Raw genomic sequence first — 17261 nt, forward strand, 5'->3', positions numbered from 1 at the left:
TCTTTGTTATGATAAAGGTGGCTGCCACAATGGCTTTTTCCGTTCAAAATTCTTGGGAATAAATGCTTAAATCACTGAATTCTTTATAGATATGGACGTAAAACAGTCTCGATTCTTGGTTAAATGCAAAAATATAATAATTACCTCGAACAAATCACTCCTGAGACAATCCTTCTTGTGAGTGTGCGGTCCAACTTTCGTACTTTTTGAATGTAAATCCGGCATTTTGCTCAAAAGCATGTGTGAGAGTTTCACTCCCACTGACTTTTAATAAATGAAGCTGAGTCACACAGCCCCCTACGGGCAGGCGGGGCACAAAGAATGAAGGAGCTTTCCAGTCAAGTATTTTGATGTCTATCCGTTAGCATATTAGCATTTAAGAGACTAAAACTTTGGAAACACATCAACAACCTCTAAATGAGCTTTAAACTCATATCATCCTTTTTCAAATATATTACTTAGAATAACGTCAGATGAATATGCACTTTAGTCTATGAGAGTGAGGTAATTTTTCCGCTTATTTTTTTGTTGTATTTTTTTGGCCAATCCCTCTGGTGGCCTCTTCCCCTGCTCGCCTTATTATTGACGGATGTCCTGCGCAGGCGTTTTTCATCCACGCAGCTTTACAGGATGCATTTCAAAGTGCGCGCGGTGGCCGAAGGGGGGGTTTCCTTCACATCTGTCGGCCTTATTTTTTTTTCCCCAGTCCAGGCTTGTTTTTCAGCATCCAGGGTGTCCCCGAGCCTCGGACTCGTCTGGCTTCCTTCCTCTTTTGTCCTCATAATTCGATAAACAGTAGTGTCGGAACTCGCAGTGGATTTCATTGAGTTTTATCACTAGAAAATGTAATGGGTTGGACGTCTATCGCTGTCAATGGCAGCCTATGTTAATTGATGAATTGAGATTAACACTAGAAATTCCGGAGAATTCTGGAGCATGAGTACCGTAATTTTCGGAGTATAAGCCACTACTTTTTTCCCTCATTTTGAATCCTGCGGCTTATTTTATTGATTTATTTGGGTAAATAGTTAACACTTTATTTGACAGTTGCGTCATAAGACTGTCGTAAGACCGTCATAATTATGACATGAAACTTTCATGGTCGTTACTGAATGCTTATGACGGATGTCATTAAGTGTCATCCGGCAAATTATGTCATTAACTCCATTTTGTTATGTCCAGCTCGGATCTTTTACAGCCATTCAAAAGAGAGATAATTTGCCAGATGACACTGTTATAAGCAGTCATTAATGTTCATGACAGTCTCATGTCATAATTATGATTGTCTTTTGACAGTCTTATGGTGCACTGTCAAATAAAGTGTTACCAAATACCATAACTATCAATAAATGAAACAACTAGAACAGTAATTGAAGAAATAATTAGCACAGAACATGAATTTCTATTTTTATTTACACCTGTAGCGCTGCAATGCATGCTAGGAGGCATGTTGGACGACAACAGTGTTGGTAGCTGAGGTTGACTGTCTCCCCCAAGGGAGCAGTGATGGCCAAATGAAGCTTCTTGAAGCAATGAAGCTTTGCAGTGAATTGGTTCAAAGCTTGCCGCTGTCAAATAAATTGTTACTGGTTAATTATGTTTTGGTGTAAATATTCCATAATACAGTAAGGACCGCTTTGACTTAAAGTCCAGTGCGGCTTATCTATGAACAAATGCCGTTTTCGTGTCAAATTTGGCGAGTGGCGGCTTATAGTCAGATGCACCTTGCAGTCCAAAAATTACGGTATTTGCCTTGGAGAAGGCAGAATCGGCTTCTGCTGGGCATTCTAGTGTTAAAGCTGATTTGACGGTAGGAAGTCTTAAAGGTTGTGCTGTAGCAAAGTTGCTGTGTGGTCAATGTAAAATTTGCTCAATGCTAATGGCTGTTGTTTTGACGCCTGCATAGTAACGTATAGTCTTAAAATTACAGTATGGTTGCCAAATTGCCATTATACTGACAGTGAACTTTGTTTTCCAGTAGGACCTCTGATGGTAACAGGGGCCTACTTTAAAAACTAGAAACTGGAGAAATTACTCTGGGTCTTTGCTGTGTGGAGATACAGATCTTAGCCCCGCCCAGGTTGGGTTGGGGACATTTCAGGGACAATATTAGGTCACTTCCTGTTGATCTGGGAACATTTGGGGGGCGTGGCCTGGTCATATCAGGTCATCTGGGGATATTTGGGGGGTGTGGCCTGGTTATATGAGGTCATTTGGGGACTTTGGGGGGCGTGCCCTTGTCATATCAGGACATTAGAGGGCGTGGCCTGATTATATCAGGTCATTTGGGGACATTTGGGGGGCGTGGCCTGGTCATATCAGTTGATTTGGGGACATTTGGGGGGCGTGTCCTATTGATATGTGGTCATTTCCTTTTGATTTGGGGACATTGGATTTATTGAAAATGGATGGGAAAAAATTTGGACATCCATGGCCGTCAATGGCATCGACATCCATATGTGTCAATGGAATCCAAATAAATTGGCATCAATAGAAATGTCATAAATGGCCGTCAATGGCATCTGTCTAAATTGGCCTCAATGTAAAGTTAATGCCATTGGAAATGAATGAGAAATTTGGACGTCTATGGCTGTCAATGGCATCGACTTTCATATGCTTCAATGGAATCCAAGTACATAGACATCAATAGATCTGACATTCATGGCCGTTAATGGCATCAATGCAATGTAAATTTCATTGGAAATCCCATTGAAAGTGAATGGGGAAATTTGAACGTTGCATCCCATTTGAAATGAATGGGAAAGTTTTTGGCAAATTTCCGGGGAACCGTTGATTTTTTCCAAATTCTGTATACAACTTTTATGCCTCTCACCGTCCCGGAATTTTTTATGTCCAAATTATGTGATTTGGTCAAAAATTGTAGGACTAGATACATTTAGAATTGTATTTTTTTCGAAAAATCGGCGTTTACGGGTCGCGTGAAAATTCCGGTCCAGTTCCGATCGGTCAAACGGTGCAGGCTGTGCGGCGCGCCGAAGAAATCCTATTCAAAAAAAAAAAAAAAAAAAAGAATCACACTATCTGGGTCTTTTTTCAAAGACCCAGTTAAAAACGACATGGAGCTAGCTTGGACCTTTTCCTGCGCGTGGGCCATTGAGGAAAAAGGAAGCAAAGGCGGGCGGGTGAGCCATGTTATAAAAGTCCCCCTCAAAGCAACCACCACGCACACCGCTTCCGTCAGTTGAAGTGAGCGCGTCCTTGCTCTTTTCCTGACCGAAGGAACCCGAGGCTAGGGGCTTGAGGTCCGGGGGGCCCGTCGGTTCTCGTCCCTGCTGGTCGGGGTGAGTTGAGGACAAAAACATCAGGCAAAACGCTCAAAATGAAAAGACGCACAACCGGAGTTTTTCTTTGCAGGTACGAGTAGGGAGCTGGTCTCGCCTAACACATGTGTCTGGCACACTTGTGTCTATTTATTAGCTCATTTTCCGGTAGGTCAAAGTTCACCCAATTTGCATGATTCGACGCCACTTTATTAGATATTTGATGATATTTTTGTCCGAAGAGCGTGATGGCGGGCGGAGCGAGCGCCGGCTACGTGAAGGAGTTCACCCGCCACTGCGGGGATGTGCTGCTCAACCTCAACGAGCTGCGGCACCGACACATCTTGACTGACGCCACCCTGGCGGTGGGCGACGCGTGCCTACGCGCTCACTCAGCCGTGCTGGTGGCCTGCAGGTAGACACGGCGGTTTTGACGGGTCGTCGGGCGTGACTTGATGGTCGCTTTTCCCGGTCCTCAGCGGCTTCTTCTACTCGCTTTACTCACGGCACGCGCAGCAAGTGACGGTGTCGCTCCCTAGCCACTTGGACCCGACTTGCGTCTCCCTCCTGTTGGACTTTATGTACACGTCCCGCCTCCCCCTGACGCCAGCCACCGCCCCGGGCGTGCTGGCTGTGGCCGCCTACCTTCAGATGGACCACGTGGCCGATACCTGCCGCGACTTTATGCGGCTACACTGGTGAGCTCAGGAAATGAGTCTATCTAGTTTACAGTCCCTGACATAACTCTTGTTGCATATCCATTTTGTAGAAACAATTGCTAATAACCTGACTTTTAATTATTCAATTGGTTTTAGAAATGGCTCATATGACAACTAAGACCCTCCCAAATGATGTCGAATGTACAAAAATATATTTGTTTCACTGAAAAAAGATTTATCATTTAATGAAGACATAGAGGTAAAATTTTGGCAAGACAAATGTTTTGTCGCCTATAGAAAGTATTGTGAAAATTGAACAAAAAATACTTCAAATACAAAAATATGCTACATAACATAAGCGAATTAAGTAGTGGTGCTGTGAGATCCAAATTTAATATTTTGTATGACTTCCATGGGCTTCGGCAAGGACTCATACAATTTATTGATGAAGTCATCAGGAACAACAAAGAAAGCAGTATTGAATGCCTCCCAGAGTTCATTAACATTCTTGGGTTTCGTCTTCCATGCTTCCTCTTTCATCCTGTTCATGTCTGGTGACTGGGCTGGCCAGTCCTGCAGGATCTTGATCTTCTTTGCTTTAAGGAACCTTGAGGTAGAGATTGAAGGTTGCGATGGAGCACCATATTGCAGCAGAATTTGTCCCTTTTTATGGTTAGGAATGTAAGAGGCAATTAAGATTTGTTGATATTTCAGACTATTTATGTTGCCTTCCACCCTGCAGATCTTTCGTACACCCCCATACTGGATGTAACCCCAGACCATGATTTTGCCACCACCAAACTTCACTGTTTTCTGAGTGAATCTTGGATCCATGCGGGCTCCAGTAGGTCTCCTGCAATATTTTCGGCGACTGCGGTGTAATTCAATGGAAGATTCATCTGAAAAATCCACCTTTTGCCACAAAACAGTGAAGTTTGGTGACTATTTCGGACGATTTATGTTGCCTTCCACCCTGCAGATCTCTCGCACATCCCCATACTGGATGAAACCCCAAACCATGATTTTGCCACCACCAAACTTCACTGTTTTGTAGCAAAAGGTGGATTTTTCAGATGAATCTTCCATTGAATTACACCACAGTCGCCGCAAATATTGTAGGAGACCTACTGGAGGCCGCATGGATCTGAGAATTACTTAGAAAACAGTGAAGTTTGGTGGTGGCAAAATCATGGTCTGGGGTTTTATCCAGTATGGAGGTGTGAGAGAGATCTGCAGGGTGGAAGGAAACATAAATAGTCTGAAATATCAACAAATCTTAGCTGCCTCTTACATTCCTAACCATATAAAGGGACAAATTCTGCAGCAGGATGGTGCTCCATCGCATACTTCAATCTCTACCTCAAAGTTCCTCAAGGCAAAGAAGATCAAGATCATCCAGGACTGGCCAGCCCTGTCACCAGACATGAACAGGATGAAAGAGGAAGCATGGAAGACGAAACCCAAGAATGTTGATGAACTCTGGGAGCCATGCAAGACTGCTTTCTTTGATGTTCCTGATGACTTCATCAATAAATTGTATGAGTCCTTGCCGAAGCCCATGGAAGTCATACAAAATATTAAAATTGGACCTCACAGCACTTAATTCGCTTATGTTATGTAACGTATTTTTTTTTATTTGAAGTACATTTTTTGTTCAATTTTCACACTACTTTCTGTAGCCGACAAAACTTTTGTCTTGCCAAAATTGGACCTTTATGTCTTCATTGAATGATCAATCGTTTTTCAGTGAAACAAATATATTGTTGTACATTCAACATCATTTGGGAGGGTCTTAGCTTTCATATGAGCCATTTCTGAAACCAGCTGAGTCATTAAAAGTCGAGTTATTAGCAATTGTTTCGACAAAATGGATGAGCGACAAGACTTTTGTCAGGGACTGTATAGTGGTCAACGGCAATCAATCTTGTTTTTCTTAAAGCAGGGAAAACATGAGTGTCAGACACCCCCGATTGGAGCTGGACCCCCAGGTGTCTGTAGGCTCTGTGGCCCCTGAAGGCGGGGATCTGCCCAATCTGGTCAGGTAAGAAGTTGGAACCATACCGATACAAAAAAAAAGATTCAAGCTATTTTTCCTTTAGAACACCGGGGAAGACCGGGGACCTGCTCACACCTGTTTCAGAGGAGCTGAAAAAGGAACCCGACTCGCCCCCTCCGACTCCCGACAGCCCGGCGCGCTCCCGCTGCCAGCCCAGCTCGCCCGCCGAGTCCAAAACCTGCAACAAAAATCTGCTGGTATGTCCAAGGACAACTAGAACTTAAGCGGCATAACATCCACTCATCTTAAGGTCATTTTTTTAGTGCGACACTAACGCGACGCCAAATCCAAAGTCGTGCAATTGGAAAAAATACAAGTACATCGTCCTGAACCCTCTCTGCACTGGGAGCTCAGTGAAAGAGGAGCCGCAGTTCCGTCAGGTGCGGCCTGGAGAAGTGCCCGGTCAGATTGATAGGTAGGAAGTCCGGGAATGACGGGTTGGCAGTCGATCATCTCGCTGTGTTAAAACTCTCTCCTCACCAGACAGGGGCAGGCCTCCTGCTACGAGGGTTCTGGCCGAGCCCCTCCCCTCGGGCCACCCGCTTCCATGGAGGACGGAACAGGTACCACAAATACAACCCCTAGCAAAAAGTATGGAACCACCAGTCTCGGACGAGCACACACTCAGACGTTTTATGATGTAGAACAAACTCAGATAAAAAGCTTAAAAAAAAAAATGAATTAGTTCAAAAGTGAAACTCTTTAGCATTCAAAAACACTAAAAGAATTGAATAAAAACATTGTGTTGTTTAGTAAATGTTACTTTTATAGAGCAAGTGCAGGGAAATACATTCTGAGGAAAAAAATATGGAATCATGAGAAACAAAGAAATAACAATGAAAACACATCTCTAGTATTTAGTAGCACCACCGCTGGCTTTTATGACAGCTTGTAGTCTCTGAGGCACCTCCCCAGTGCCTTTGCCTGAGATGCAGCCCCACATCATCAAGGACTGAGGGAATTTCGATGTTTTCTTCAAGCAGTCATCTTTGTAAATCTCACTGGAATGGCACCAAACAAAAGTTCCAGTATCATCACCTTGTTAAGAGTCAAGAATCTGCATTGGACACAGCCATCTCCCTAGTGCCTTTGCCTGAGATGCAGCCCCATATCATCAAGGACTGAGGGAATTTTGATGTTTTCTTCAAGCAGTCATATTTGTCAATCTCACTGGAACAGCACCAAACAAAAGTTCCAGCATCATCACCTTGTCAAGAGTCAAGAATCTTCATTGGACAAGGTGATGATGCTGGAACTTTTGTCAAGATTCTTGTCAAGAGTCAAGAATCTGCATTGGACAAGATGAAGATGCTGGGACTTTTGTTTGATGTTGTTCCCATGAGATTTACAAAGATGACTGCCTGTAGAAAACATCAAAAATCCGTGAGTGACAAACAGTATTCTTCATCAATTTGGTGCCAACTCTCTTTGATTACAGTTGCAGATCACCCTTGCAGGTCGGAGCCTTGCTATGGGCCATTTTTTTTCAATTTCCACTACAAGTTTTCAATAGGGTTGAGTTATGGGTTATTTGCAGGCCTTGACATTGACTGGATGAGTCTTTCTCCAATGAATGCTTTAACAGTTTTAGCTCTTTGGCATGACGCATTGTCATCTTGGAAAATGACATATTTTCAAGTGAAGGGATAAGGAAGCTGTCTAAAATTTCATAAAAACTTGTGTATTTATTGAAGATTTAACCACAGCCATCTCCCCAGTGCATTTGCCTGACATGCAGCCCCATATCATCAAGGACTGAGGGAATTTTGATGTTTTCTCCAGGCAGTCATCTTTGTAAATCTCACTGGAACAGCACCAAACAAAAGTTCCAGCATCATCACCTTGTCAAAAGTCAAGAATCTGCTTTGGACAAAGTGTCAACAGTCAACAATCTGCATTGCCGGTGCCGGGACTGGCAGTGGGCAGCGTAGGGTCGGCTGCCAACGGGCTTACACTCACAAGGGATTCACACTATTACTGGGTTCTAGATCACAGAGCGGATTTTTGTACACTCTATCCCTCCCAATCACTTAGCTTATAGACTTCCCCACCCCCTCCCCTTCTCTCCCGGGTCAACAGGTCCCTCACATGGTGTCACCCGGAAATACATCTCAATGACGATAGCACCAACATATTAATAGTTAGTGTAGGAGTTAAATGTATTTCTTTTTGTTGGTTGTGTTTCTTTTCTTTCTTTTCATCTGTTTCTTTTCTTCTGTCCTGTTTGCTGTTCTGTCATAATAAACAAGATATGTTGAATGATCACAATGGGAGTAAGTAATATTCTCAATGCGAAACATTAAAACTGTTCAGACCAACCGGACTGTTTGACTTCCAATCTCCGTGTCAAACAGCTGAACAGGACAGAAAAGGGAAAAAAAGAATCTGTGTTGGACAAGGTGATGATGCTGGAACTTTTGTTTGGTGCTGTTCCATTGAGATTTACCAAGATGACTGCCTGAAGAAAACATCAAAATTCCCTCAGTCCTTGATGGTATGGGGCTGCATGTCAGGCAAAGGCACTTGGGTGATAGCTGTGGTTAAATCTTCAATAAATGCACAAGTTTACATTGACATTTTAGACAGCTTTCTTATCCCTTCAATTGAAAATATGTCATTTTCCAAGATGACAATGCATCATGCCACAGAGCTAAAAATGTTAAAGCATTCCTTGTAGAAAGATTCATCCTGTCAATGTCAAGAGTCGGGAATCTGCACTGGACAAGGTGATGGTGCTGGAACTTTTGTTTGGTGCTGTTCCAGTGAGATTTACAAAGATGAGTGCCTAAAGAAAACATCAAAATTCCCTCAGTCCTTGATGATATGGGGCTGCATGTCAGGCAAAGGCACTTGGGTGATAGCTGTGGTTAAATCTTCAATAAATGCACAAGTTTACGTTGAAATTTTAGACAGCTTTCTTATCCCTGCAATTGAAAATATATTTGTAATTTTCCAAGATGACAATGCATCATGCCACAGAGCTAAAAATGTTAAAGCATTCCTTGTAGAAAGACTCATCCTGTCGATTTCAAGAGTCAAGAATCTTCACTGGACAAGGTGATGATGCTGGAACTTTTGTTTGGTGCTGTTCCAGTGAGATTTACAAAGATGACTGCCTGAAGGAAGGCACTGGGGAGATGGCTGTTGCTAAATCTTCAATAAATGCACAAGTTTACATTCAAATTTTAGACAGCTTTCTTATCCCTTCAATTGAAAATATGTATGGTGACAATGCATCATGCCACAGAGCTAAAAATATTAAAGCATTCCTTGGAGAAAGACTCATCCAATCAATGCCATGGCCTGCAAACACCCCAGATCTCAACCCTATTGAAAACCTGTGGTGGAATTTGGAAAAAAATGGGATACTGCAAGGCTCCGACCTGCAAGGATGATCTGGCAACTGCAATCAAAGAGAGTTGGCGCCAAACTGATGAAGAATACTGTTCGTAACTCATGAATTTTGATGTTTTCTTCAGGCAGTCATCTTTGTAAATCTCACTGGAACAACACCAAACAAAAGTCCCAGCATCATCACCTTGTCCAATGCAGATTCTTGACACTTGACAAGGTGATGATGCTGGAACTTTGGAATTATTCATCAAGTCCATGCCTCAAAAACTGAAAGCTATCATAAAAGCCAGAGGTGGTGCGACTAGAGATGTGTTTTGATTGTTATTTCTATGTTTGTTTCTCATGATTCCATATTGTTTTTCCTCTGAATGGAGTGATTCCATATATATTTCCCTGCACTTGTGCTATAAAAGTAACATTTACTGACCACCACAATGTTTTTTATTCATTTCTTTTAGTGTTTCTGAATGCTAAAGAGTTGCACTTTTGAACTAATTCATTATTTTTTCAACGTTTTTATCTGAGTTTGTTCTCCATAATAAAATGTCTGAGTGAGTACTCCTCAGAGACTGGTGATTCTATACTTTTTGCTAAGGGTTGTATTACTCCTCTTCCGCTACTCTATTGGATTTACCACATCTTGTTTTTTCCTCAAAGCTTTCAGCACAACTTCTACCCATCATCGCCACCATCAGGCCGTCAAGCGAGCTAACTACCATCTGCCTCACGGTTACAACACCGGAGGAACTAAAACGGTTCTCTCGGGTGAGGCTCAAAATTTTGAGTTTGCCGTAAAGTATGACCGCTAACATCCGAACCGACGCAGGCGACAAGCCGTACCGCTGCAACGTGTGCGGTGCCCGATTCAACCGCCCCGCCAACCTCAAGACGCACGCTCGCATCCACTCCGGCGAGAAACCGTACCGCTGCGACACCTGCGGAGCGCGATTCGTTCAGGTGAGGGTTCACGCGGACGTCCGAGCCAAACCGTTTGATCCGACGCCGCTGTCGGTTTTCAGGTGGCTCACCTCCGAGCGCACGTCCTGATCCACACGGGCGAGAAGCCGTACCCCTGTCACACGTGCGGCACCCGCTTCCGCCACCTGCAGACCCTGAAGAGCCACCTGCGCATTCACACCGGAGAGAAGCCTTACTCGGTGAGTCCGCCGATTGAAACGAGCGCCGAGCGAGGTTCAATCTCGGTGGTTCTTTTCCAGTGCGACATGTGCGAGCTCCGTTTCCGCCACAAGAGTCAACTGCGACTGCATCTGCGCCAGAAGCACGGCGCTGTGACGAACACCAAGGTCCGCTACAAGGTCCTAAGCGCTCCACTTTGCTCATCCTGAAAATTTTACCAGGAAAAACCCCAAACCGCTAACGTTAGCATGTAGTTAGCATAGAGGATTTTTGGTTGTGAAAAGCGAGAAAAGGAAGAGGAAGTGTTTTTAGGAAGTTGTGAAGCGTTCGAGAGAAATTTCAGAGGAAGGAAGAAAGAGTGATTTTTGCCGAGTTTGAGTATGTATGTTTGAAGGACATTAGAAATGTTTTGATGGTGATAGATGAACTGTTTTTGCTTTGACCACATGTAACTTTGACCACTTTCAACACTCAAAAAACGTTCCTACTCTTGAAACGGCTTAAACATTGGCTGCCATTGACGGCAATCGACGTCCAAATCCATTTCGACTGTTTTGCTAGCCCATTTTTATTTAACTAACGCGTTTGAGGCCTGGAGCCCTGCGTTTCCTTTGAACTAATTTATGCAGCCGTCCCAACGTGAAAGAAGTCCAAGCGGGCTAAGGACTGACATGTAACCGAGAAAGTAATCAAGTGTTGTTTCTAAACTATCAGAATGAGATGGTTTATTTGCTGGACAAAGATTTTTTGGTGCATGTCAATTAAATTGAGAGCATTGCTGTCATGTCTCGTTATTCCTGACAGAGTAATTGACTTATTATACAACGCCTAGCAAAAAGTATGGAATCACCAGTCTCAGACAAGCACTCACTCAGATATTTTATCTAGGGTTGTCAAATTTATCGTGTTAACAGGCAAGGCAGGGCAAGGCAAATTTATTTATATAACACAATTCAAAATCACAAAAATCACATTTAAATCAATACAACGTCAAAACCAAGACAATCAAAATCGGAAATAAAATTATACAGAAAAATCGCATTTGATAACAAATAGAATAAAAATAAATAAATAAAAATAAAACTTAAACGACTACTACTAATAATAATTGAAATCAGCAATGGAGATAAGCACAAGAGGAATAGAAAGCAAGTAGATTGAAATATATAGACAGTTATGGATATGCAGTGCTAAACAAAAGCGTTTTTAGCCCTGATTTAAAGGAGCTAACAATTTGAGCATACTTCAGACGTTCAGGTAACTTGTTCCAGAGGTGAGGAGCATAATAACTAAATGCTGCCTCACCATGCTTGGTTCTTGTTCTTGGAACATGCAGAAGACCGGTTCCAGACGACCTTAGGGGTCTAGATGTCTCATAGGAATTTAACAAATCAAGCATGTATTTTGGTCCAAGGCCATTAAGTGTTTTGTAGACGAGCAGTAGTATTTTATAGTCTATCCTTTGACTCACTGGAAGCCAGTGTAGCGATTTCAAAACCGGCGTAATGTGGTCCAGCTTCCTTTTATTTGTGAGCACTCTGGCTGCAGCATTCTGTACTAGCTGCAGCTTCCTGACTGATTTTTTACCAAGACCCGTAAATATACCGTTGCAATAGTCCAATCTGCTGAAAATGAATGCATGCATAAGTTTTCCCATGTCTTGTTGAGTCAGAAGCCCCTTAATTCTGGTTATATTTTTTAGGTGGTAATAAGCGGATTTAGTGACGGACTTTAGATGGCTATCAAATTTTAGGTCTGAGTCAATAATTACGCCAAGGTTTCTGACTTGATTTGTTGCTGTAAGTGACATTGAGCTAAGTTGCCTGCTTATTTTTTACCTTTCCTTTTTTGGCCCAAAAATGATCACCTCTGTCTTGTGTGTCATCTGCATAGGCGTGGTAGGAGATGTCATACTGTTCCATTATCTGAGCTGGGAAGCATATAGATGTTAAATAAGAGTGGTCCAAGAATTAACCCTTGAGGGACTCCACACGTGAATTTGGTTCGTTCTGACTGATGATTTCCGATTGACACAAAGAAATCCCTATCATGTAAATAGGATGTGAACCAGTGAAGGCGAACAGGCGGTAATTAATTTTTGAAATGAATCACGTTAGAATATTTACCGCATTAAACGCATGCGCGGAACGACCCACTCATGCATTGTCCCAAATAGATTACAATTGCGCCGTTTTTTTTGTATATTGAGAGCTAAGAGGCAGAGCACAGCGAGTGAAGTGGACACAGGCATTCAATGGGGCCGTGCTACTTGTTGGCAAAAGCTTTGGCATCTCACCACAACAATACCAACTATTGTAGAGAGTGACAAGGGGAATAATGACAGGAGATGATTGTTTTCTTAACACTGTGTATTGAACACAACGCAGAAAAGATATATCATTTGCAGCCACCACTGACAGTCATGGTTGCCTAACTTCCCATGCATCATGCATTTGGGCAAACTTTATTCAAACATTTCGTTTAGCTCAACAAATACACTAGATGGCAATATGTAGTCACAATATACAAACTCACATTTATATTTTAAGAATTACAAGTCATTCTATCTGTGGATCCCTTTCACAGAAAGAATATTAATAATGTTAATGCCATCTTGTGGATTTATTGTTATAATAAGCAAATACAGTACTTATGTACAGTATGTTGAATGTATATATCTGTCTTATCTTTCCATTCCAACAATAATTTACAGAAAAATATGGCATATTTTAGAGATGGTTTGAATTGCGATTAATTACAATTAATTAATTTTTAAGCTGTGATTAACTCGATTAAAAATTTTAATCGTTTGACAGCCCTAATTTTATCATGTAGAACAATTTCAGATAAAAACCTTGAAAAAAAATAATGAATTAGTTCAAAAGTGCAACTCTAGCATTCAGAAACACTAAAAGAAATGAATAAAAAACATTGTGGTCATTGGCGGAGTTTGACTTTTGGAGTGGTTGGGCACAATATGTTGATGATACCAAAACGCAGTGTCAGCAATAAAATTAACTTACAAGAATATTTAAAATAATAAGTTGACAATGAGCGCTTTTTTGTTTCCCATCATTCTTGAGGGAAATTCTAAATCAAGTTGCTTAGGCAATACTTTTCGCCAAGATCGTCATCCATTGAATATGGTAAGCCCGCCGGTGTCGAGCCAATGTAGTTACTTCAGTCAAAAATTATATCCGCTGGGCGGTGGTAGATTTGTGTCTTTATTATTCAATCAAAAAAAAGTTGCTTCAATTAAAAAAACAAAAACAAAGCTGCTTCAATCAAAATATTTATTTTCAACCTAAAAAAAGTCACTTCAATCAAAACAAAAAATGAGTTTGAATGCAAGAATAAATTTTAAACTAAAAAAAATGCATGCGAAAGCTGTTTTTCTTTGATTTTTTTTTTTGGGGGGGGGGATTGAAGTCAATGTTTTTTTTTTATTAAAGCAACTTTTTTGATTGAAGTAATGTTGATTTGTGTTTGGGCCACATTTTGGCTAGGACATTTTTGTCATTGTTCAATCAAAAAATAAGTTGCTAAAAAAAAAAATATATATATATATATATATATATATATACAGTGGGGAGAACAAGTATTTGATACACTGCCAATGGGAAAACCCATTGGCGGTGTATCATATACTTGTTCTCCCCACGGTATATCCAAAAAGAAAAATCACTTCAATCAAAATAAAAAGAAAAATTTCAGTGATGGTAAAAGTTGAATGCGAAAAAATATTTGAGATTGAAAAATTTACATTTGAACACTGAATTTTTCATCAAAAAAGTTTTCTTTGATTAAAGCAGTCCTTTTCGCGTTTGGGCCATATTATGGGTAGGACATTTGTGTCTAAATCATTTAATCCCCAATAAAGTTGCTTCAATCAAAAAAAAAAAAAAAGAAAAAACTCATGAATTTTTTTTTTAAAAATGTATATGCAAAGCAAATGACCGTCTAAGTTGCTAGTCACAGGATCTGTTCGAAAAATAATTTTGACCCATTATAGAAATATATTTTTGGGTTCATTTCATTCATTTTTGTATTACTTTTATATATATAGGAAAGTCAATTACATGCAATGACACTTCTCGGCCACCAGAGGGGACCTGGCCCCCCTTAAATCCGCTGATGGTTTCATGGCTATATATACATATAATAAAACTAAATAGTTAACTATTAGGCTGGGTTAACTCGCATATGAAGTCATTTTAACTGCGCAACAACTCATTGTGGATTTAAGATTAATATTTCATTATGACAGTATATTTAAAATATACATAAACTTTTTTTTTTTTTTAGGTATTTTTTCCCCCTGAGTTATTTTCTGATAGTTTTTAAGTGGAAAAACACCATTTTAAAATCCAATTGGTGAAAAGACCTAAATAATTTTAATGAAATTAATTAATTAAAGCATACAACTTATCGGGAGTCTGTGTTTTACTGATACGGTGCTGCGTTCAAGTTCGGACGCTATCAGCGAACACACACACATAAAAACACCACAGCGTTACACACACACCTCCACAGGCACCAAGTGGCCTGTCATGTGCTTTTCACTCGGTCCAGTTCAGACCAAGTCACTCAGAACATGAACATTTAAATCCTAAGACGCTTCCAAGCACTCAGGGTGAGTGATGCTAACATGCTAGCTAACTGTTATTTCACAGCTTGCACGACAGCGAAACATACTTTTACGCGTATTTAGCTGTGGTAGTGCCATCATGACGGCACAAGAGGCTACAACGTAATTTACTATATCCAGTCGGTGAGTTTTTTTCTACGTGTACGGTGAGTTTGGCTGTTTTTAAGCCCCATTTTATTCGGCTTCGGCAATTTAGTTAGTCATTGGTCACTAGTACGCAACTGCGCATGCGCCAAGACACTTAACGTCGAGTGGTGGAGTCAATGTTTTTCGACAATGGAAATAATGAAATAATATTAAAGCTGTTCGAGCAGTAGGAAGGTTGTTGATGCGTTTCTTAAGTTGAAGTGTTGCAAGTGTTACTATGCCCCAGAAATTCTAATGTGTGATTTCATTTCACAGATTTTTTTTTTTCATGTCCGCGTCCCCTTGCAGTGGACCCATTCTTGGATAGCTCCCAGTTTTTTTTTGTTTAATACAGGGACTTGCAATCTGAAGCCACGACGTTGCATTACCGTAATGCACATAATAAAAACAACGATCCAATTCCGGGACGGCTAGCTTGACTTTGTTGTCCCTTGTGGAGGCTGTCCTTACCACTGCAGTAGTTTTGCAGGTTAGCAAGTTCACACAGTTTAATATTAAGCTAACTCTGATGCAGGTTGGACTTTCAGTAGCAAAATTAGTGGTGTTTTCCCCCACCTCCACAACATTAATGTCTCTTTACATTACTTGCAATGGCTGCTGCTGGCTGAAAAACAACTTCTAATATTCCTCCCCTTTGAATTTCGAAGGGGGTGGAGTAGGCCTGTCGCGATAACAAATTTTAGTGTGCGATAATTATTCTCATAAATTATTGCGATATTATTGCCCCCCCCCCCCCCCCCCCCCCATTTTTTAAAAACATTTCTACAGATATTTAAGTATATCTTTTCATGGGACAACACTGACAAAATGACACTTTGACACAATGGAAAAGTAGTTTGTGTGCAGCTTATATAAACCTTATTTAGCATCAACTATCATTTATGTGTTTCTACCCTTGTTGTGTTTTACCTGTACCGATCCCATTAATGTATGAAAATTCAATTAAAAAAAAAGTTGGGAAAAAAAAAAAAATATATATATATATATATATATATATATATATATAGCCATTAATATCTAAACGCCTGGCAACAAAAAAAGAGTACACCCCGTAGCAACTACAACGAGTTTACTATCAGTCTAATGGTAATTTGGTATCCATACCGTAATTTTCAGACTATACGTTACAATGCAGGCGTCAAAACAACGGGCATTAGCATTTAGCTAATTTTGCATTGACCACACTGTAACTTTGCTACATCACAACCTTTAAGACTTCCTACCGTCAAATCTGCTTTAACACTAGATTCTGCCTACTCCAAGGCAAATACCGTAATTTTCTGACTGTAAGGTGCACCTGACTTGTAATCCGCCACTCGCCAAATTTGACACGAAAACGACATTTGTTCATGGATAAGCCACACTGGACTATAAGTCGCAGCGGTCCTCACTGTATTATGGAATATTTACACCAAAACATAATTAACCGGTAACAATTTATTTGACAGCGGCAACATAGGACTGTGAGAAAATGAACCAACATGAAGCTTTGAACCAATTAGCTGCAAAGCTTCAAGAAGCTTCATTTGGCCATCACTGCTCCCTTGAGGGAGACAGTCAACCTATGCTGCCAACACTGATGTCGTTCAACATGCCTCCTAGCATGCATTGCAGCGCTACAGATATAAATAACAATCAAAAATTTTGTTCTGTGCTAATTATTTACAGTGTATCACAAAAGTGAGTACAACCCTCGCATTTCTGCAGATATTTAAGTATATCTTTTCATGGGACAACACTGACAAAATGACACTTTGACCCCTCAAAATAACTCAAAATATACCCATTAATATCGAAACCTTGGCAACAAAAGTGAGTACACTCCTTAGAAACTACATCCCTAAATGTCCAAATTGAGTACTGCTTGTCATTTTCCCTCCAAAATGTCATGTGACTCGTTAGTGTTACTGGGTCCAGGTGTGCATATGGAGCAGGTGTTTTCATATTCGTACTGCAGCCCTCACACTCTCTCATACTGG

At 40.9% G+C, this 17261-nt stretch overlaps 1 protein-coding gene across 6 annotated transcripts in view; it reads left to right on the forward strand.

Moving 5' to 3' along the window:
• The first annotated feature begins 2396 nt into the window (after positions 1 to 2396).
• The window catches only part of LOC130928729 (monocarboxylate transporter 13-like), a 31608-nt gene continuing 16743 nt past the window's right edge, over positions 2397 to 17261 (forward strand). The window contains exons 1-12 of one of the 6 annotated variants that reach the window (XM_057855456.1): positions 2397 to 3302; positions 3376 to 3449; positions 3524 to 3696; positions 3761 to 3979; positions 5880 to 5981; positions 6040 to 6193; positions 6260 to 6411; positions 6480 to 6559; positions 10008 to 10115; positions 10177 to 10307; positions 10370 to 10507; positions 10568 to 11281. In XM_057855456.1, coding sequence (XP_057711439.1) covers positions 3530 to 3696; positions 3761 to 3979; positions 5880 to 5981; positions 6040 to 6193; positions 6260 to 6411; positions 6480 to 6559; positions 10008 to 10115; positions 10177 to 10307; positions 10370 to 10507; positions 10568 to 10696 — 1380 coding nt within the window. In that variant the 5' untranslated portion in view covers positions 2397 to 3302; positions 3376 to 3449; positions 3524 to 3529 and the 3' untranslated portion in view covers positions 10697 to 11281. The other 5 variants (XM_057855457.1, XM_057855460.1, XM_057855459.1 and 2 more) reach the window with 5 other exon arrangements.

The sequence above is a fragment of the Corythoichthys intestinalis genome, chromosome 13 (assembly GCF_030265065.1).
Source record: "Corythoichthys intestinalis isolate RoL2023-P3 chromosome 13, ASM3026506v1, whole genome shotgun sequence".
NCBI classification, from domain to species: Eukaryota; Metazoa; Chordata; class Actinopteri; order Syngnathiformes; family Syngnathidae; genus Corythoichthys; species Corythoichthys intestinalis.